The 23,151-nt window shown below is 42.2% G+C and overlaps 1 protein-coding gene across 2 annotated transcripts in view; it reads left to right on the forward strand.

Annotated features, from left to right (window-relative positions):
- The window catches only part of AEBP1 (AE binding protein 1), a 230,595-nt gene extending 213,079 nt beyond the window's left edge, over positions 1-17,516 (forward strand). For both annotated transcript variants that reach the window (XM_069214248.1, XM_069214249.1), the window contains 2 exons: positions 2,775-2,874; positions 14,922-17,516. In XM_069214248.1, coding sequence (XP_069070349.1) covers positions 2,775-2,874; positions 14,922-15,490 — 669 coding nt within the window. In that variant the 3' untranslated portion in view covers positions 15,491-17,516. The remainder of the gene's footprint in view (positions 1-2,774; positions 2,875-14,921) is intronic.
- The last annotated feature ends 5,635 nt before the right edge of the window (positions 17,517-23,151 follow it).

The raw sequence follows: 23,151 nt of genomic DNA on the forward strand, positions 1-23,151 counted from the left end.
GCACCTCAGGATTATCTCCGACAACGAAAGGCAGACAAAAATTGAAGTTCATGTCGAGAAAAAGTAGTAAGAATATATAGTCAGGATTCGGAGCTTGGAGAAGAACTACAACGGCAATCAGAAACAGGCTTCATAGGATTCTTAGTAATTTGTCACTCATAGAATAGCATAGCTCAAAGTGGGACTCACGCAGCAGATATAGTACATATGTTTGCCACCTGCCCCAATCTGCAGTAATTTTGGGTAGGAGTGGCACAACATCTAGCTCTCTGTCTTGGAAGTTACGTACAATTCTCCATTAAGGTGATCATCCTGGGCTATAAGATGGAATTTGATATTGGACTGAGACACTTGCATTTTCTAGTAATTGTCAAGGCTAGACTTTGTACTGCAAGAGTATGGGTCTCGTCCTTATACCCTATGGTTGTGGAGTGGTGAATAGCTATCCGACAAATATACAAGTTGGAGCTAGTCCTGGCTTAAGCAAGGGGTGCTCGCTCTATCAACAAACTGGAACAAATTTGGGCACATTTTAAATAGGATCCACAGATCAACGTGTTTGTCTGAATAAGAGCTGGCCTGTGTTCAACCTATAACTTCCTGCTTGACAAATAGCCATGTTTAATTCTCAATCTGAGACATTCCATCCCTTCTCTCCTTCCTTCTTCTGTTTCCTTCCCTGTTTCATGTTTTATTTGACCTGATGCACGATGCCATTGGAACATTCTGTTGGTTACAGGTGTATTATCCCCGTCTCTGTTAGTAATTTGTCAGCTATTGTTCGATATTTGTTATGTGTTCTGATCATTTGTCTCTTTTGCTTCCTGTATTTTCCTCATTACTTCATGATCAAGAAAATAATAAAAATATTTAAAAAAGATTAAAAGTATTATGAATATAGTCAGGATTGGGGGCTTGGAGAAGAACTACAACAGCAATCAGAAACAGGCTTCATACGATTCTTAGTGATTTGTCATTCATACCATAACATAGCTCACAGGGCAAGCAATTGTTCCAAAAAAGATGCAACATCAGGACCATGTTCTCAAAGGGAAAACTCATCAGGCAGAACTCCTGAATCAGATAATTACAAAATCTCAGTGGCACAATAAACAAAGTTATTGTGTGGAAACTTACCTTCAGAATTAGTATCTTCCAGTTGGTGTTGGTGACTTTCACCAAGGAGCGCATTTACTAATCTAAAACATGGTTAAAGTGTTCAGTTTGTCAGTAATCTTGAGGCTATTAACCAATCATCAGAACCCTTTTACCATTATCTAAAACACAGCCTTCCAACACTTAGAGCTACAAAGGGAGACTTTATATGATGTTACTTTTCATAGTAAGCCTTGGAAAATTAAAACATAACAGAAATGAAAGCCTGGTGCCCTTTGAGGTGTCAATGAAATCTTCATCACTGAACATTCCTATAGAAAATGAGAATACCACAACAAAATCAGTGACCATGGTGTGCCATTTTTCAGGAAACGATAGGATAAGGATTTGAGAAGAGTTGAGTCCTCAGTGAGAAATCTTAAACTGAGCACAATTTGGATGTTTTTTTGGGTGGGGTATACATTTTTATATTATTAATCTTTAAAACAGATCAGTATTTTTTTATTACATCACAGGGTGTTAAAAATACATAGATGGTATGATATCTATATAACTAGTTCAGTGTTCAATTTTAAATATCCGCTAAATGATGCAAAATAGAGATGCACTGGAGGATAAAACGTGCGCTTCTCAACCTCTGTTCATATTGGTCCTCGTTTTCTATCTAATTTACCAGCATGCAAAATTCTTTGCTGTAACAGATTTCAAACTGCTTTCAATTTGATTTCAAAAGTCGAATGTCAGAAGACTTTCCTCCTTCAAACCAAGCCAGGCAGTTTTTACACTCAAGTCAGTATTGACACATAATCGTTAAATTTGTGGCCATAAATTCTCAGATTTCGGACAGTCAGTCATCATGTGTTCCAGTGCACCTGCATTTACCTTCAGTTTTCCATTATTTCCATTAAGCAGCTGTGCATGTTAACCCATTTATAATAAAGTTGAAAAATGGAGAAGGACAACAAATGCCTAAGGTTAGAGCCAAATACAAGCAAATATATGGTCATGCAAACCAGGGAAAATTCTTCTCACACAAGTGCCCACCCAGTCTTCATATACATATACCTCTTTAGAATAAAGATCTTTTTATTGAGTTCAGAAAATAGGCCAGACTCAATACCATCTCAAATCAGTTTCATCTGGTGGCAACCTACATATACCTCTTTAAAGTGGCTATGAGTGCAGAGCTTCATTTACTATATAAATCCCACCCCCTATCTAATTTGTCATTACCTAATCTCTCTCTGGAATGTAGTTTGAACTTTGTTTATAGTTCTAAGAAATGTTTAACCTCTCTACCCTGAACGTTTTGCCCTAAAACCAATATCCAGGAAGATTTAGTTTTAGAGGCACCTTTGGATAATTCAGTAGGTAAATGTGGCTTATCCAATGATATTTCAATTCACCATTCACTTCATAAGTTAAATCAACCACTTCATTAGACCATACGGAGTAAATCAATAGGTGTATGAAGCCAATGCCAGATGCTGCATAGTATCTATCTAAAACAGAGAAGGCCCTCACCCAGCTGAAGCTCTTTAAACAGTTTCTCCCAGCTAACTATTGTTTTTTCGGGTAAATAATTATTGCTGTATCTCAGAAGCCATTTCACTGTTGTTTTTTTGCATTCACGTTGACACTTTCCATTGATCTTGCAGGTGCACCGTGGCATTAAAGGTGTGGTGACGGACCAACAGGGAGACCCCATTCCAAATGCAACCATTTCTGTGGCAGAAATCAAGCACGATGTGATAACAGGTAAAGAAACAATCTTTACATTTTAGTTTTTGTTCAGGGAAATGTCTCCCCTTTTGTGTGTCTGCTGACAAAAACGGGTTCAATTAATCAGATTTGAATCTCATAATGCACTTCAACCTTAGGTCTCTTTTTATAGTTATGCCTTCCTCTCCTCTGTTTATCTGTTTCACTTGTGTCTGTTTTGTGTTTGCGCCTTCCGTTTCTACCACTGTTGTTTATTTAATATGTTATTTTTGTGTTTGTACATAGACAGTATCTCTTGTATTGTTTTGTGTTATTGTTTGCATTTGTGGATAGTTTGTACATTGCTTGTGTGAAAGGATTATATTTTATTTATCTGGTTTATAGATCTGTGTTACTGTTTGCATTTGTGGATAGTTTTTACATTGCTTTTGCGAAAGGATTGTATTTTATTTATCTGGTTTATAGATCTGTGTTATGTTTGCCTTGTTTCTTATGGTATGTATTTGTGTCTATTATATGTTGTCTTATGGTTGTGTATTCTTCTGTCTGTAGACTTTCTTTGTTTTAGTTTATCAGTATTAGGATACTATGGTTTGTGTTGTTTTTTATATGGTTTTTGTTGTTGTTTTTCATCAGTTGTTTATTTGGATTGGTTTTATAGTTCTGTTTTAGTTTTGCATTGTTTTAGTTTTTTGGGTTTTATAATTGTATTGGATTTGTGTATGTATTGTTTGTGTTTTATTATTACACCTGTTTCGTGTATGCATGATTTATTTTATTAGTATTGATTTATTCTAAGCACTTAGGCCAGATGCCTCACTTTTTAGACTAGATCTTGAGAATTCTTCAACAGTGCTTCCAGGTACTGCCAGATGGCGCCATACGGCTCTGCAGTGACTCCTTACTGCCCTGAAAATGATAAAGCAGAGTTACATATAAGCCACACCCCAGGGTATAGACTTCAGTTTGTTTCTTTATGCACTCTTCGAAGTGCATCCCAGCCTCTGCTTCCAACTTTATCAATCTACTGATGACTTCTGAGTTTCTTCTATAGTGTCTTCTCCCAAGAATTTCTCCCCTCCAGCATCTTCTGACTTAAACCTGGTCAGGACATGTTTGAATGCCCACGGGCATTGTTTACATCGCAGCAGATAGGGCCTTCAAAGAGGTATTGCTGCAAAATGTTCCGATGCTTCGAGCACCCCCTGGCTTGCCTTTGACTCCCATGGAACCACAGGAGCCCCAAGTTGGACTTCTGTGAGAGGCCCTTCCCGACTGACCCCTCTAGACCTATTTTGAGCCCTTACCACTGACAATCCAGTTCTTTCCTTCCCAGCTTAGGTATTGCACCAAATTTCGACGTCTCTTACCCCAAACCAACATCAGCCTATGTCCAGAGACACTATGAGATTGCTAGAATGCAGCCAGTGATTATGCATCCAGATTCTCACCCTCACCCCCTTCCTCAATGGTAGTACCACAAGAAGCAGGAGGTTTTATTTGGATCCAGTTGTGACATGATTCAGGGCATACCAAATGTCCCTCACAACACCAGTGATAACGAGGAGGCTGAAAAGCTGCTTTCCCTCTCACTATTCTGTTGAAGGGCTATACCTCAATTTACATAATGTGAGTCCGATAGATGTGTGAGGAAGAGCTAGACTCACCATTTGGGCCACCAATGGAAGAAAGTGCCTCTTTCTCAGTAGTAATGCAGAAAGATGTAGCAATGCAGGACTTACAGTTGCCTACACTTAAACCTAAGGCAAATGTATGTACTGAAATCCTTCACCTAGGTCCAACGTCCTCTGAGCCACTGATGGCATTTACAGGGCTCTGGTACGGACATTTGGCGGCTGATTTAATTCCTGGTGGGTGGCCTGTTACACTGCCAGGAAGACAGAGTAAATTAATCCATCACCTTGGTGGAGGGATCACCCCCAGATTTATAAATGACCACACAAGTGGCAGTAATTCAAAAAGCAGCGTGAGGACCCGCCGTCATGGCGATTCCTGTCAATCCATTTCGCTGTTTGGTGAGGGTTCCATAAACATGATGGAGTTTTCTTTTTTTTTAATTTCAAAAAGAAAATCCCAAAACAGGATTTTCTTTTTAAAAATTAAAAAAAACAATGCTTCTCTCACCTTGAGATTTCTCTGCCAAGGCGAGCGTTTAGCAGTATTTACTGCCCCCTACTGCCAGGGCTGTCCTGGTAGTGAAAACTGACTTGAAATTTCGCCCATCTAAATCAAGTGGGCAAAATAACTGGTATGCTTCCGACGGCCTTAAGCCACAGGGCCGTTTGAGAGATTTAGGGGGTTATTCTAACTTTGGAGGAGTGTTAATCCGTCCCAAAAGTGACGGTAAAGTGACGGATATACCACCAGCCGTATTACGAGTTCCATAGGATATAATGGACTCGTAATACGGCTGGTGGTAAATCCGTCACTTTTCCGTCACTTTTGGGACGGATTAACACCTCCTCCAAAGTTAGAATAACCCCCTTAATCTTTAATCATGGCAGAGACAGAGTAATCTCTGCCTTGATTAAATTGGTGATCCGCTTGCATCTAAATCAGGTGGGCGGACTATGTCTTGGTGGTAAGCATACTCCAACACTCTTGCGATGGAGTATGCTTACCTCCAAGACATAAATCTGGCCCGTGGTCTTAACCGTGCTCCGGCCCTTTGATCTGTCAACATTTAGCTCGGTGACCTAAACTGGCCCCAGTGACTCTTTTAAGTCTTGCCTACTAGACAGTGCAAGCTGTCTTGTTTGCAAAAGGCCTATTTTAGGCTTAGCAACAACTTTTACTGGGCTTTCATCCAACACATTGATTGGCTTTATTGCCACTCTTCTTTGCTTGCTTCTTATTTAATTGTTTTCTTTGTCACATTTTATCCATGTTATCTTTATCCCTCACCGGAGCATAGCCTCTTTACCATTCTTTTTATTGGCTGCCTAGCATTTTTCCGTTCTTCCGTATTAAGAGATTACTCTTTTCTTTTCTGTTAAGCACTCCACAAGAGTGCATGTGTTTTCCACCCTTCTCCCTTGTGTGCTTCTCCACCCACCAGATACTCACCCCAATATGTGCCGCTTGCTCTCTCTCCTGTGCTTCTCTCTCACCAGTGTGGCTCCTTCCCTCGTGTGCTGTATTTCCCCTTCTTCCCACCTCAATGTATTTTTTTTCTCTCCAACCCCCCAACCTCCCACCCCTGCACCACCCCCACTCCTCCCACTCTCCTTTCTTCCATACCCTGGACATTCCTTTTTTTATTTTTTGACATTTTTTTTTGGAGGGCATGGTAGCAAGTTGCTGCCTTTATCAAAACACAGTTGTGCGGTTCTCCAATTGCTTTATTTTTATTTACCCTTCCATTTTGGATCAGTGAACTAAAACAAGCATTAGCAAAGCCAAGTGGTCAATAGGATTTGTCAATTATTTTTTAGCCATGTTTTGCAGAAGAAGCAGAGTGGCTGCTGCGCAACATAACTGAAAGTAAACAAAAAAGAGCACTATGATGCGGTCAACACTGGCCATGCCATAGTACTCTTTTTTCTTTTCCTTCAGTCATGCTGCAAAGCAGGCTCATTGCAGTACAACATGGCTTAAAAAATGACAAAGCCAAAAAGTAGAGTAGGCGGGGGGGATGGGTGAAGCAACCATTGGGGGGAGGGGGCATGGAGGAGGAGGATACTTGTCAAGCAACAACGCAGGAGAGGGCAGAAGGACCAGGCAAGCAAGACGGGGAGGGAGCAGAGAAGGCAGCGACAGGTAGTGGGGAAAGGGGAACAGATCAGGCTATAATGCGGGAGGGTGGAGGAGGGCAAGCAGAAAAGCAGATCAGGAGGGGGAAGTGGGGGAGACGGCCTGCGAACATATGCACTCTTAGTTAGTGCTGCAAGTAGAAGAAAAAAAAAGTAGCCTGGGCTGGAAAGTGCGAGCAGCAGAAGGGCACCCACAAAGAAAGGAAGGTTTGGTCCAGGGGAAGTAGAAAAGCCACATGCTGTCAAAATGAACGTTTTTCAAATTACGGAGATGCAACAAAGCATCAGATCATCATTATAGTTTACACATTAGGCTCTGGAAGGAAGCACATTCGGAGTGACCAAACAAGCAAAAAATCAGTTTACAATATAATGTTATTTTCATGCAGCAGTGTTATGTCCAGCCCATAACCGTGCAAACATAAACAAATTTAATTCATAGAATGTTTAATGCCTGAACCAGTTTAATCCTGCCTAAGGCATTTTATAAATCAGGACGCACAAACCGCAAAAGCACCTTGCTACAAACTAAACCAGTGATTACTCAATAGCGAACACAGGAAACGACTGAGTGAAAGCAATCTAAAAACAGATTCCCTCTTAGAAACTGTTGCAAGTAGAAAAAAACTAGGGCGAGGCAAAAAGCTAAATCAGAGGAAGAACTCTCCAGGAAAGCTCAAACAGAAAGTGAAGCCCGTTGCCCTGACAAAACAGGAGTTTGCAAACAAATAATTAAGCCAACAAATGGTATGCAGTGGGTGTGCTCCAAGACCATTTAAGCTAACAAATTGTCTCAAAAGCGACAACATATGCACTGTCTCAGGCGAGACATAAACAATTGCACCCTCATTGTTTACTAGAGACGCATATACGTCATCAGGCAGCCAGACACCTACGAAATGATGTGGACCCCAGTCATTACGCATATGTTTTCATTTGGCAGATGCTGCAAGCATTGAATAAGACCTTTTTTACACTATGCTGTACAGAATTGCCTAGAGACATTGGAAAGGCCAGTGGGTCCGAAAGGCAAGACCCACTGACTTTGCCAATGCTTGTTTGACAGACCATCCTGCGACTTAAATGTTGGTGGTACAAGAATTAAAGAGAAAAGTCAATCCAAATAGCTTTCCAACCAACTCCCCACTCCCGACCAAACAAGAAGTTAAAATGCATCAACGTCTTAGGGAAAAAAAATATTTTTCCTTATTTGGCCCTAAGATCTTCAAATGCAGTCTAGCGTCTGGGCGAGTATAACCAATCCTCAAGAAATACAGCCTGTAAGATCTTGCAGGTTGCCAGTAGGCCCTCAGGGCTATGTTAGCTAAAAAGATCCAAGACAACCAGGATACAGCAAAGTATCTGTTGTGTGCCGGCTAGCATGGATTATGTAAGCCAAGCATCTGACACCAATGTGGTTCTTAGGCGGCATGCCTGGATGCAGTCAGTGGATATTTAGGCGATGTTCCGGCATCTCGTATGGAAATGCCCTTTGACAGATACTGGCTGTATTTAGAAAAAAAATGATTTGGTGCTTGAACGACTTAAAGATAACTGTACCACAGCAGGGTTGTTAACCCCAACCAGACATTTTTACCAGCAGAAAAAACAGGGGCTATTCAAGACACCTAGCTTACCAGCAACGTCAGCCTTCTCACTCTGTGCAGCAGCAGCAGCCTCAACCCTTTCAGGGAAGGGGACCTGATAGTACTCACAGCTATTCACACTAGCAGAGGCAGCAATTTTCTAATCCTCCTCTCCCGCTGCAGGAACTCCAGTCCACTTTGATTTGCCCATATACATCCAAAACTGTAGATGGTAGGATACGGCATGTCCTCCCAGGTTGGAGATCCATCAAATCAGACAAATGTGATTTACACATTACCTTTTGTTCCCCAAACCTCAACCTAGTATTTGTCCCACACCGGAAAGACTTTCAGGGTTCACTCTGCAATTTTGATGCTAGATGTCTATCTCCTGATGTTCTAGATCCGAAGTGAGGAGACTGGTGCTACCCACACTACTTCCTTGGGCGAAAGGGTGGAGACCTGAGGCCTACACAGGGCTTATTTTAAGCCGGTGGTTTTAGGGATGGAGATTTATTTTTTCTCACCTGACTTTGACTCAGAACAAGACAGAAAATGCTCACTCTGACTCAGATCCTCTGCTCTGGATGGTGTTCCTGAGCTTGAAGGATGCATATTTTTTTATACCATTCCCACAGTAACACAGGTGGCATTGTTCCAGGTGGGGCTGGAACACTTCCAATTTGCCACGCTCCCCATCGGCTTCAGCCCATCAGTTTTTCATTAAAGTGATATCCCATTTTCGGACCACACACAGGCCCATATTTATACTTTTTGACGCTAAACTGCGCTAACGCAGTTTAGCGTCAAAAAATTTAGCGCCGTCTAGCGCTATTCTGAAGCGCCATGCGGGCGCCGTATTTATGGAATGGCGTTAGCCGGCGCTAGCAGACCGGCGCTGCCTGGTGTGCGTGGAAAAAAACCACGTAGACCAGGCAGCGCCGGCGTAGGGGGAAAATGGCGTTAGGGCGTCTTAAAATGGGGCAAGTCAGGTTGAGGCAAAAAAATCGCCTCAACCCGATTTGCGCCATTTTTTTCGACGCCCAGACGCCATTTAAATGACTCCTGTCTTAGTAAAGACAGGAGTCATGCCCCCTTGCCCAATGGCCATGCCCAGGGGACTTATGTCCCCTGGGCATGGCCATTGGGCATAGTGGCATGTAGGGGGGCACAAATAAGGCCCCCCTATGCCACCAAAAAAAATTACAAAATATAGAAAATTATACTTACCTGAACTTACCTGAATGTCCCTGGGGTGGGTCCCTCCATCCTTGGGTGTCCTCCTGGGGTGGGCAGGGGTGGCAGGGGGGGTCCCTGGGGGCAGGGGAGGGCACCTGTGGGCTCATTTTGAGCCCACAGGCCCCTTAACGCCTACCCTGACCCAGGCGTTAAATAGTGGCGCAAATGCTGGGTTTTTTGACCCGCCAACTCCCGGGCGTGATTTGTGCCCGGGAGTATAAATACGACGCATTTGCGTCGCCGTAATTTTTTTAGACGGGAACGCCTTCCTTGCATCTCATTAACGCAAGGAAGGCGTTCACGCAAAAAAATGACGCTATTTGCCCATACTTTGGCGCTAGACGCGTCTAACGCCAAAGTATAAATATGGCGTTAGTTTTGCGCTGAATTTGCGTCGAAAAAAACGACGCTAATTCGGCGCAAACGGAGTATAAATACGGGCCACAATTTTTTCCATCAATGGACCTGAGCTGTCCTGGAGGCAGTAGCGTTCAAGGCTTTTCCTGTGCTGCCACAGGATGGGACATTTAGGATATGATTTCAACATTGAGGGCTCAGTCCAAGGTCTTGTGAGGACAGTTCAGAGGCTTTTTGAGCATCCAGCCTTGTGCATGGTCCTCATCCCGAATGCCAGATGGCACCATGGGTTTCACTGGGGCTAGAACCAGGGGTGTTTCAGTGATTCCATCTAGATCTTGGATGAGATTCCTCAGGATCGCCTATGATAGCAGACAGGTCAAAACGTGACCTGTGGCTGCTACTCCCACCCACCCCTCTGCTTACTTCACGTTTATGACTGCTGGATTGGCGGGGTCTCCTGTGGGAGAGACCTCTAGTCTCAAGTGGTGAGCCAGCTTCACATCACTCTTCAGGAATTTTGGGCATTCCATCTGGCCCTAAACGCCTTCCTGGTTTCCATCAAGGGTAGGCTGGTGCAGGTACCCCCAGACAATACGAGTGCCATGTGGTATTGCAACAAACAAACAAGATGTCTGGACCAGCAGATCTTTCTGGTTGCCAACTACCTAGCAAGGGTTCCTGAAAGCCAGAGCAGACGAGTTGAGCAGACATCAGCTGGTAGGTCACATGTGGCGTCTCCGCTCAGAGCTAGATCTGTTTGCCACTGGTGAGAACATGCAGTGTCAAAACTTCTGGGAATTGACGTTTCCTCCAATAAAATCATTAGGAGATGCGTTCCATCAGTGATAAGGTCGGACCAGACCCATCCTGCTACTCCTTTGAAAGGACCCCCGATCTCAGCGAAGGGAGAGTCCTGCACCCGACTCTTCAGTACCTTCACCTCCATGTATTGAGATTGGATAGGGACAGCTAAAAGTTTTAAAGTTGCCATTGGAAGTAGTGTCATCCTCACGGCCAGGTGCCCATCCATAAAGTGAATCTATGCCAGGCACTTTGAAAAATGTGTGTCCTGCTGTGGGGCACATGGGCCATTTAACAGCCCTCTCAGCCTTTTACCATTTGCTTTATCAACCATCCATCCAGTTAGTCATCTGTTGCGATCTGTTTTATTAAAGACCTGGCTCACATGATTCCCCCAAAACAAAAAAAGTGAGATTTGAACCTGCCCTTCACATTTTTTACGTGCACAACTTTGAGCTTATTCACAGCTGTTCAGGTATATTTCATTGCTAATATAGCTGTACACCTTTTGTAGTGTACTGAACAGGTTCTCAGTGTAATTTCCCTAAACCAGCTCTGTTCTGACAAATTGGTGCTTAGGACTCGTGCATGCTTCTTGCCCAAATTTGTGACACCTTTTCATGTCGGCCAACCAATCATACTTCCGGCATCTGTTGCTTCACCTCACCTTTTGAAGGTAGAGGAAATGCTCCATCAGCTCAACCCTAAAATACTTTTGAGCTTTTATACTGATCTGATAAAGGTTCTTTGTGTGGATGGTCAGTGCTTTGTGTGTTTCCCTGGAGTAAAGAATGGAAAGGCGATGCAAAAAATGAAAGTGGATCATCCTCTGTATCACAGTCTGATTTACACTGGCAATGAGGCAACCCTCTGAAAGCCTCTGAACTCATGAATGAATGATTGTCATTTATAGAACACAATAGCTGTTTCCACAGAAGTGTCACAACACTAAAAATAAGTTACTCGAACCTAACCAGCTTCTACCTAAATAGGAACATTTTCAGATCTTTTTAAAGAGGTATTTGCTCAGGCAGGTCATTCCAGAGCTTCGTGGCCAGAAAAGACTCCACAAATCCTGGGGATGGACAAAAGGCCTTGTTTGGCAGCTAGAAGAGACCAGATGGGAGCATATTCCCTGACCCTAAGTCTAAGGCAGTCGGACCCTTATTATGAACAGCTCTGTAGGTAATCAACAAGGCCTTGAATTTAATCCTTTTGTCCACAGTCAACCAGTGCAGTTGCTTCATGAATGGAGAGGTGAACTGCTGTCTCAGCAGGTTGAGAATCAGCTTTACAATCAACTTTTTAACCATATGCAGCTTGCGGTTGAGGCCAGCTGTGACGCCTAAATAGAGAGCATTCTCGTAGCCTAATTTAAAAGTCACCAAAGGTAAACTTAAGTCTGACGAGTGTGAGCTGGAAGAATTTTTCCGATCTTTAAAGATTTAGGAAGGGCAAAATAGGAATCAGTAATATCTCGAATCTGGGGTCTGGGGTCTTAAGGAAAGCACTCTGTCAAATTTTATCCCCAAATTCCTCACAATGGAGGATGGGGAAGGGGATTCCCCTAGGTCCTTTGCTTACCATCGCTAACTCAGGTGGAATGCTTCTGAATAAATGTATCTTGGATTTATCTAAATTATGGTTTAAGCAGCTCACCTGCATCCTTCTTGCCACTGCACTAAGACAACCCTGAAAGCTTCTAAAGGGCTGATTACTGTGGAAAACCGTATCTCAAACCCTTGAAGTTAGATGTATATGGAGGCATTTGTACAGCTGGGGTCCTCCATAGGTGCATTAAAGTCTCCTAGCACAGTAAAGTTAGAATACTACCAAATATTCAGGAGGACAGTAAATCTGAGTTCCAGAAAACGAAATATTAAGTGCTATTTTGATTTGTGGGAATCATGCCTTCGCCCTCTTCCAAACCCTCCAACTTGGCAACAATGCAAGGAAGATCAAAGCAACGCCTCCGTTGATTTGGTTCTGACCGGAACACAGGAATGGATTGTGCGATATCTGTTACTGACAATGTCTTTAGTCGAGTTTCAGTAATTAAGACTATATCCCATAGATTGTCGCTGAGTAGGCTAAATATATATAGAGCATGCTTTGGTAGAAACTTAGGCCCATATTTATACTTTTTGACGCTAAACTGCGCTAACGCAGTTTAGCGTCAAAAAATTTAGCGCCGTCTAACGCCATTCTGAAGCGCCATGCGGGCGCCGTATTTATGGAATGGCGTTAGCCGGCGCTAGCAGACCGGCGCTGCCTGGTGTGCGTGGAAAAAAAACACGTAGACCAGGCAGCGCCGGCGTAGGGGGAAAATGGCGTTAGGGCGTCTTAAAATGGGGCAAGTCAGGTTGAGGCAAAAAAATCGCCTCAACCCGATTTGCGCCATTATTTTCGACGCCCAGACGCCATTTAAATGACTCCTGTCTTAGTAAAGACAGGAGTCATGCCCCCTTGCCCAATGGCCATGCCCAGGGGACTTATGTCCCCTGGGCATGGTCATTGGGCATAGTGGCATGTAGGGGGGCACAAATAAGGCCCCCCTATGCCACCCAAAAAAAATTAAAAAATATAAAAAATTATACTTACCTGAACTTACCTGAATGTCCCTGGGGTGGGTCCCTCCATCCTTGGGTGTCCTCCTGGGGTGGGTAGGGGTGGCAGGGGGGGTCCCTGGGGGCAGGGGAGGGCACCTGTGGGCTCATTTTGAGCCCACAGGCCCCTTAACGCCTACCCTGACCCAGGCGTTAAATAGTGGCGCAAATGCGGGGTTTTTTGACCCGCCACCTCCCGGGCGTGATTTTTGCCCGGGAGTATAAATACGACGCATTTGCGTCGCCGTCATTTTTTTAGACGGGAACGCCTTCCTTGCATCTCATTAACGCAAGGAAGGCGTTCACGCAAAAAAATGACGCTATTTGCCCATACTTTGGCGCTAGACGCGTCTAACGCCAAAGTATAAATATGGCGTTAGTTTCGCGACGAATTTGCGTCGAAAAAAACGACGCTAATTCGGCGCAAACGGAGTATAAATACGGGCCTTAGTATTGATAAGGCAGACTGTGGTCTGCATTATACCAGGGACCATAGCCTTAGTAACAGATATGCTTATCCTGTCTCCTTTCCCACCTTTCCCAGCTTCCCTCTCTGTCACCCGGAGTGTACTCAAAGTACAACAGCAGTCATTACAAGAGAGGGGTGTAACAAAACCAGTTAAATCCATGTACATTTTACAATCATTCCACCAGCACCAAGTCACTGCAACACTATTGTAGAGGGCCTGGTTGCTGCTTTTGGACATCTGCCAGGCTGCAACATCAGTGCATACCTTCATGAAGCACTACTGCTTTGAAAGTCAGGTCCAGTGGGAGGGCCACTTTGCCAACTCACTCCTGCAAAATGTCCTGGTCTCAGTCCTCAATCCAGTCCCTCCAACTTTGGGATCTTTTCAAAGGGTAATGATTCTGTAGATTGAAGTATCCATCAGAAGAACAAGTTAATTACTTTTGTTAACACTCTTTATGGTGACTATTCTATCCAGGCATGGCTTCCTCACAATCGTCCTTTCTCCACTTCTTGGGAGTGGACTTTTGTACAGCATAATATAATCCCAAGTTAGAATTCAGTCCACTGCAACCTATAATTTAATTAAAGTGCTTCACCTCTGAGGGTGTAGAAAGAGAAAGATTAAGAATTGACATTGCACAGGATTGGCATCTATATGCAGATCTGCTCCATGACGTCTGGGGCAGTACGGAGTGACTGCAGAGCCTTGGGGCACTACCTGGTGACTTGCAGAATTATTGCTGAAGAATTCTCCAAATCCAGACTGGTGCCTGGGGGTATTCAAATAGTATAGAATCTACAGTTAGATAGAGTATCCACCAGAAAGAGCTTTACCGAAAGTATGTAACTTGTTTGCTTATATTTATGTGTGTATGGTTCCTTTCTCCTGTTTGGTATTTCTGTTTGTTTACCCAAACCTTGCTCTGTATTGACATCTATTTTTGATTCTATTTTTATCTGAATGTACCTCTCTCAAGTGCTTGTTTTTATCCCAAGTTTCTGTTATTTTGTATCTCTTTGATTTTCTGTCAGTTTTGTCTGTCATGAGGAAATATTTTATGCTTTTATGTTGCATGTTGGTTTGTCTTTTTTTTCTGGTTGTATCTATTTTGTTTTGTGTTTTTTCGAGTATGGCTTGAGCATGTGTGTTTTGCGTTTATTTTGCGTCTGGATCAATATTGTGTTTTATTTTACATTTTTGTCTGGTTAGTTTTTGTTCTCTAAGCTTTTGCCCCTTCTCTTACAGCCAGTGGAGGTGACTACTGGCGCATCCTCAACCCTGGTGAATACCGTGTTACAGCTCAGGCAGAAGACTATACACCCAGCTCTAAGACATGTACCGTGGGTTATGAAATTGGTGCCACACAATGCAATTTCATCCTCGCACGTTCCAATTGGAAACGGATTCGTGAGATCATGGCACTGAATGGCAATAGGCCAATACGGCTGATCCCTAGGAGACCCGCAAGTGGGACCTTGACACGGGAACAGATCATGCGGCGTAGGCAGTGGCGGCAGCGGATGATGAGGCGTAAACTAAATGCAACCAGCACTACCATGATACCATCAACTGTTCCAACAACAACATTCACCACCACCACTACTACCACCACCACCACCATGGCACCACCAGTCCACAGCACTGAACCACCCACAGATGAGGAATTTGTGACCTGGGAGACTGAGACTGAGGTCTACACAGAGATAGTCACTGAGCTGGTTGATGAGGAAGCAGAGTCCTGGGACAGCATGAGCAGCACTGCCCCGCCACTGACTACAGCTGAAACCTACACCATAAACTTTGGAGACTTCTAAAGCGCCTTCTATCAGCACCAAAACTGATGCTGTTTTTTCTCAGATGGCTAGAAACTACATCTATATCTCTCTCATAGAGCAGGCCCAGCACACTGCCTTTTTATAAGACAAGGGTTGCAGAGAGGACAGTGGTTCTTTTTTTAACATCTAAATGGCAATTTGAAATCATAGCCGCCACTCAGTGAGTTAGGAAAAGATTGCCCCATGCGTCTATCATACTAGTATTACTAGGGCACACCACAAACTCCACTCAGTTTAGAGATCAGGTTACAGACATAGTGTTATGAATGTTTTTCAGTGACAATGCAGATTGCCACAAGTGAGCGATGAATGTCCCAGAAGGACTCCTATCTTTTGGTCTCCTTCTTACAATTTAGGATCTCAGTATTCTATGATCATCCCCTTCATTTACAGATATGCAGCTTAGAGTTTGGTTCTTGGAGTGTGTGATATATTTGTGCTTTGGATCATTCAATGTGCCACTGGTAGTTTACACACCCAGGAAACAGGGCATTATCAGGATCTCACCTGATTTCTGCCTATAAGACATCATTCCAGACTCTTAGTGCATCATTTCGCTGAAAGTCTAGGGCATTAACATGCTTGATGTAACTAGCCTTTGGAATTAAATTCTTCGAAAGTCTTTGATGTCAACAGGGTTATGTTTGCTTTCCAAGTCAGATAGGTCTGGAGCATAATGCATCAGGTCCAATGACCATTGAACGAAGCAGAAAAGATGTACATGCTAGCCATTCCTTGGAGAGAGTGGATGTTTACTTGCTTGTTGTGTAGTGTACAGGGTAGTAGTGACAGGAACTTTTTGAGTCTTTAGAATAGTCTTTTGGGAGTGGTTTGCAATCCCCTCTTGTGCCTAAACCAAAGTCCAGGGATGGTCCAAGCAATTAAAGCCATGGGAGTAATTCTGTAAGGCAGTAGTGCATTTTAAATGTCTTACATTCTATCTGTTCCAAGTCCTGTACAGTGCCTTCTAGTGGCTCACTCGCACATTCACATCTGTGCTTTCTGATTGTTTGTATGGTTACATAAAGATCTCTGGCCTGTTTGAATTCTAGTCAAACAGCAGGCCTGAGTAAACTGTAGAAATGTGCAATTTGCTTTTCACTCCAACAGAATTGTTGTACATTTAGAAGCTGGGGACAAGTCACAAGATCCAACATTTCTGTAATTTCAAACTAAGGATTCTATACCCATCCCTGTTTCTCCTCCCATGTGTTTTTATCATTTTCCCATCTCTTCTGCCTTCCCCTTCTCCCTCCTACTTTTCACTTACCCTTTCAACTCTCCCTCTCTTCACTTCTCTTCTACAATCTCCTCTTTTGTTCTATCATTGTCTGGTTCTCACTCACTCTCACATCCTCTGTTGGGCGCTTTCCACTGTCTTAATATCTTGTTCCTTTCTTAACACTCTCCTCAGCTTACAATTTACATGTCTTCCCCTCATTCCCTTTGTCCTCTTTCTAGCTGACTTCGTGGCTCACTTTAGCCTTCCTTAATGTTTTCGCTCTCTTCACCTTCTGACTCACTGTCACCCTGGTCTATTCCTCTTATTCTTTTTCTGCTCCAACCCTTCCCTTCTTTCCTGTTGTGAGTAAAGGTGTGTGAGTAAAGGTGTTTACTCACTTCTCTATTCTTCACCCTCTTTTCTATGCACCTCCATTGTTCCTTCTCTGCCTTCCTCGTTCCTTGATGATTTTACAGTGTTTAAAAATATATACATCCTCACAGTACTTTGCAGTTTTTTCATATGTTCAGTGAGCAACACAATTTTGGACATTCTGTTGCACGGAGTGAGACAGCTTTACGTGGCTGCCACCTAAGACAAAGCCCTGCCCTTTTGGTGTCTCAAGAGAATGCCGATAAAGCTGGCTGCTGGTAGGCTGGCAAAGTGCAGCCCCATTCTTTCTCAGCCCTAGGTGGTATTAATGTCCACTTTATATAGTGTCACTCAGATTCAACATGCGAACACTGTGTACATAAACTGTGCAATAAAAAGTATTAAAAAGTAGTTGTCGTTTTATTGACAAATGTGGGAAGATGTTTCTAAATTTCCTTCATAAGCACATAAGCACACCCACACTTTACTGAGCCGCATAATCATTCAACTAATAGACAATTAGAGGATGGATTTTTGGGTAATGCTATGTGGCTAACTACATCTGTGATTCATTATTACATATTTCTCTTTTGTTAGGAACCCAGGATTAAGGCCAATATTTATGTTTAACTAAAGAATATGCAGTGAAGGTGGTTGCATTCATTTAGATCTAGAAACTGAGTTATTCTGCCAAATTCAGAATCAAAGTATAATTTATATAGGCACATGTTTGAATTCAGAATTAATAAACAGTAATGCAAGATGTATGCACATTTATTTAAAGAAACCTCAATTTCCACAAAATAAAAAAGAAACTGTAAATGAATGTTGCCTAGATGACACCTTGTAATTAACATCTTGAAGTAATATGAGATAATCTGTGTCCCTTTGAAATACCGGGAGTTTTGAGTCTTTTCATCTACCAGTAAGAGCAGTTTTATTTTATGTACCACAACCCTCCTTGAAACTTCACCATCATCATTGTGAAATCTCCCCATTTCTCTCAAAAACAGTATAGAGATATCATACTAAATTAAACTTCAAATCTTCCCAAAATCATCATAGGATTTATTTTCACATTTTTTCAATAATCGCGTGAAAACCTCTGAAATATGAAATCTCACCACAAGTCCTCATGCATGTCACCACATAATCACATTGTAATATTCCTTAACATGATAATGATAATTCCAAAATAATATTCCCATATTACAATAATACATATTGAAGTTTCTTCTGAAATTATCATACTAATTTTCACTGAAACTTGAAATATTTCCAAAAATCTTAATGAATGTATTCCTTTCAAAACATTTTAGAATGTTCTCCAGTTATTTTTTTACTTATGTGATTACTTATTATGATGTTTAATAAAGCACCAATTGTAGCAAAATCATTCCAGAAAATAACTGTGGTATCTTTTCCATTATCTTTTGAAATCTCAACCCAAATGATCGTGAAATCTTAGCATGAAATTCTCACCTTACATTACTTCAAAATCATCATGAAGGATTCCTCAATCTCATCTATCATTGTTCCCAAAAGCATCCGAATTCATCAACCATCTGACAATTCTGACATTTCCCTTTTTTCTTTGGAAAACCCATCCCAATGTCCCAATGAGATTTTCATCAGTAAGCTTTTTGAAAACTCTACAGAGATACACATAACCCTCCCACGAAATTACAAGGAAAAGGTGATTGCTACATGAAATGTAAATTAATTACCTCAGAAAATAAATAATTTATTGTACATGGGCATCCAGTATCAGTCCAGAAGGCCTGGACAAATGCTGAAGGTTCAGGATGGCTGCAAGAGATAAATTTACATACAATGTGAATAAATGGAACTCAATTAAATATTCAAGGGTAAACCTCTATTCAGCCATTCTAGACATTTTACAAACCCCTGTTTGAGATGCTTGGCAACTGGTAAAGGCAAGACGAACTTTACTTGACTCAAAATAGTTCATTAATGTGGTAAGAAAGTGTAAATTGCCAAGAGAAATACCAATACTTACCAGCAAACATCACAGCATTACTAATGCAGTTGTAATAAATGACCCAGAAGGGGTCCTCTAATGAACCATAATGCTTCGAGACAATGTTCATTAACTATGTCTTGCAAGGCTCAACAATTGGACCTGCTAGGCAACCTGAATAAACATGCCCTTAAAGTATGTCTTCCAAAAATCTTATTATAAGACTCGAAAAGGATCAGCAACATGCCCAAAGTAACACATATAGGCTTCCACTGAAAAAGCATTTTAAATTGTTAGGCAATAAATATGCTTCCAATAACTATCTTTCTACAATATGAAAAGGTCCTTGGAAAATAAGCCAAAATTATAACTCCAAACATGTTACTAAGGGATCATAAGTACACCCTCAAAATGGTGCTAGAATACTTCCAAAAGAAGCCCAAGTAGCCATCTGAAATATCCCAAAACGTTGCAGAAACATTCCAAAATATACTGTCAAAATAGCTCCAAGTATGCTGGCAATGCTTTTTAACTTGCTGCCTGCTGATAAACTTTGTCAGAATTTGCTACCAGTGTCCCCAAAATTTAACGGATACTCCCAAATGTTAAATATGCAATAAATGCCCCCCAGTATTTAAACATTATTCCATATTATGCCAATAGGAAATTCATGCAAAGGAGTTTATAACATTTTCTTAACTTATAGCAAAATGTATCCAAATATGGTAGCAAAGAATGCCCAAATGTGCTATAAAAATATCCTAAAATATTCTAAAAAGTTAATTAAAAAAAAACGAATAAATATGTCCCCAACATACTGGTAAATTCTCCTGAAATATGCAAATAAAATGTCCAAAATAATCTCCTAACATATACTCAAACACAGTTGCAAAAATTCCCCAAATATTCTTTGAAAATGTACCTGTCTGATGTGACCAAATTGTCCAAAAATATAGCCTTCCCCAGATGTGATACAAAATATATTTAACAATAATGTTATGTTATATTGATTTGTATAGTGCACTAATCACCCCAAAGGGTACCCAGGTCCTTGGGCATGTGTATAGTTTTGTGGTCCCCAAGGTGCTTATACAAAGAGCGAAATCTTTAGCTTTTTGCAGAACTCAAGGAGTGAGGGGGGGCTCTGATGTGTAGAGGGAAGTCGTTCCATGTCTTGGTTGTAATGTAAGAGAGAGAATGAGTTTTGTCCCGTTTTGATTTTGCGGATGTGGGGCTTGTGTGCGAGTGAAAGTGAGCCAGAGCGTAGAGTCTGGTGGGCTAGAGAAAGTATGCGGCTGTTCAGATATTCTGGTCCTGTGCTCTGTAGGACTTTGTATGTGTGTGAGAAGTCTGAATTGGCTGTGCTTGTGAATGTGGAGCCAGTGAAGCTTCCTTAGTACTTAAGTGGCCATAATTATGCCTCCAAAAGTTCCCATATGTGCTGTCAAGATGTACCAAAATATGGTGCCATAATGGTAGCATGTATGAATTAATGTTTAAGAATGGCATGCTCAACACGCCACTTGCACTAAATCCAACAATTGGGCCGACAAGATGAGAGGGAAAAAAGAACAGGAAACCCGTTTTATTAGCCGTTTTCGAGTTCATTTTACCATAGATGATGTAGGGCGTCCCAAATCCTATTTTCACAGAAAGCAAACAGCCTTCCTCTGTTCCTAGACTGACACAATCTGTATGGTGAAAGCAGAGTTTGAATGGCAAATTGCAAAATGTCCACTGCTAAGGTAAGCTATCATGCGTTTGGGTGCACCAATTCACAATGGTCTTCCATCGTTGCATTCTAGTGTGCCATATCTTGAAGCCCAGCCTCTACTTTGAGAGCAGCGGGTGCCATCCATTGCAGTGCCACACACGTTTTTGTCAAAAGTAGGGGAGAGGATGTGGCGAAACGGCCTGAGCTGCTGACTTTGGAGTTAGGGAACTACGTTGCAGTCTCAGCGGTGGCTCAACATCCTGTGATTCTGGGAAAATCATTTAATCTCCATTTGCCTACAAACATTGAATGTGTCCTTGTGTAATGCAACTGGTGCTCATATAAAGTGTTCAAATAACTTCAGATCGGGTTAATGCTATATAAAACTGCAAATAAAATAAAATAGCAGAGCCACGGAGACCAATTTACATACTTTTCGTGGAATGTTCCTTCTTGAGTCCTAATGTTGGCATTTTTGTAGATGGTGGTATAGCAAGCTCTAACATTTCTGCTGTTGCAATTAACACAGATTTATAATATTGAACTATCTTTGGACATTTCCTGCCTATATGTAAAGATGCCACATTGATAGCTTTACACTTTTTGCATTTAATTGTAGTGCTAGATATGAACTTGGCAATATGTAGTGGCCTGTAATACGAACATTTATAGTTAAATGGCATATGTAATACAAGCGTCTATAGTTGAATGGAATATCTTTAACCTGTGCACAGCAATACTGCCACCTTTTTTAGGTATGTGTTTACTCAGCTCAATCTTCCAGGCCTGCCTGGAGGCGTGGTCCGGTGCAGCCGCAGAGTTAATCAGTTCTTCATGCATAAGTGATATTGTTTTTCCTCCCTTGCGCTTTGTATCAGTTTAGTCAGTACATCTAGTTCTAATGAGGGCTTGGGGAAGCTCAGAAATGTCTTGCATGTCGTATTCAATAGTACAGCAGTACTGCTATCTGTGTTACCGCTTTTGTCCCTTGATAACTGTTATTCAATAAAATTACTCTGAGGAAACAAGTCACCCAGGGGCATATTTATGAGTCCCTTGTGCAGACCGTTGTGTCACTTTTTGTGATGCAACAGCAGCTCAAACCTTGATCCTTCCTGCACAAAACAAACCTGCCTACAACACAGACACTCTTGCACCATGATGCAAGGGTGCCTGTGTTCAGATGATGGACGGAATGCAGAACTAATCAACATTTACCCCCAGTCAGATCAGTCTTGACCCTGTTCCCCATGGGAACAGTCCAGCCCGAACTGCCAGGCCAGGCTAGGCCCTCCCTGGACCAGAAACAAGCATCCTGGGACTGGTTTCAGGGTATCACCTTTCATCAGCCAGGCTGGCTTGACTCTAGTGGCATAGCAAGCAAGGGACCCATGTCTGGGCATACCCTTTCCACTTGGAACGACAAATGCAAAAATACCAGATGATGGACGGCATGCAGAACTAATCATGCATTCACCCCCAGTCACAGATCTGGGTTTAATCCATCAGTTTTTTTGCTTGTCATGTCATTCCAGTTTGGATTCAGCCATATGCAAATCAGTCTTGGCCCTGTTCCCCATGGGAACAGTCTAGCACGAACTGCAAAACCAGGTCCTCCCTGGACCAGAAACAAGCATCCTGGGACCGTTTTCAGGGTACCACCCTGCATCAGCCAGGCTAGCTTGACTCTGGTGGCATAACAAGCACGGGACCCACGCCTGGGCACACCCTTCCCACTTGGGACAACAATTGCAAAAACACCAGTTGATGGACGAAATGCAGAACTAATCAAACATTCACCCTCAGACACAGATCTGTGTTAGTGCTAGGCTGCCAAAATGGTGCCAGTGACTTGGGAAAGGACAGTATATGCTGTATTTCTTTAATACAGCACATTCCTGCCCTTTTCCTTTGATCCAGGGCAGTGCACCAAGGTGACTTGCTGCACTGGCCAGCGCCAAAAGCCCATAAATATGGGCCCTGGTGTTTCAGTTCCTACCTTATTTAAATGCTTTAGCAGGGGCGTAGCTTGGTCAATATCATTGGGGAGTGTGAGCTTAAGATTTCCCAATAATCACACTAGTCCATCTTGTTAAAATACATTATATGAGAAGCAGGATATGAAGGGGCCTTAAGAGATAGTGGAAAGAGAGAGGAGTACGAATTGTTAGGGGTACTTAAGATGTAATATTTTTCAAACTAATCAAAACAGAGAGACAAGAGAGTGTTTGTCTTCTTGTCAGTGTGGGCATGTAAAAATCACAGGTGAAATCCAACACGCAACTCATCCAAGACACAACTCATACTACCCAACTGAAAGAACTTGTACCCAGCTATTTAGTACATAATAC

Source organism: Pleurodeles waltl, chromosome 11 (genome assembly GCF_031143425.1).
Source record: "Pleurodeles waltl isolate 20211129_DDA chromosome 11, aPleWal1.hap1.20221129, whole genome shotgun sequence".
Classification (NCBI taxonomy): Eukaryota; Metazoa; Chordata; class Amphibia; order Caudata; family Salamandridae; genus Pleurodeles; species Pleurodeles waltl.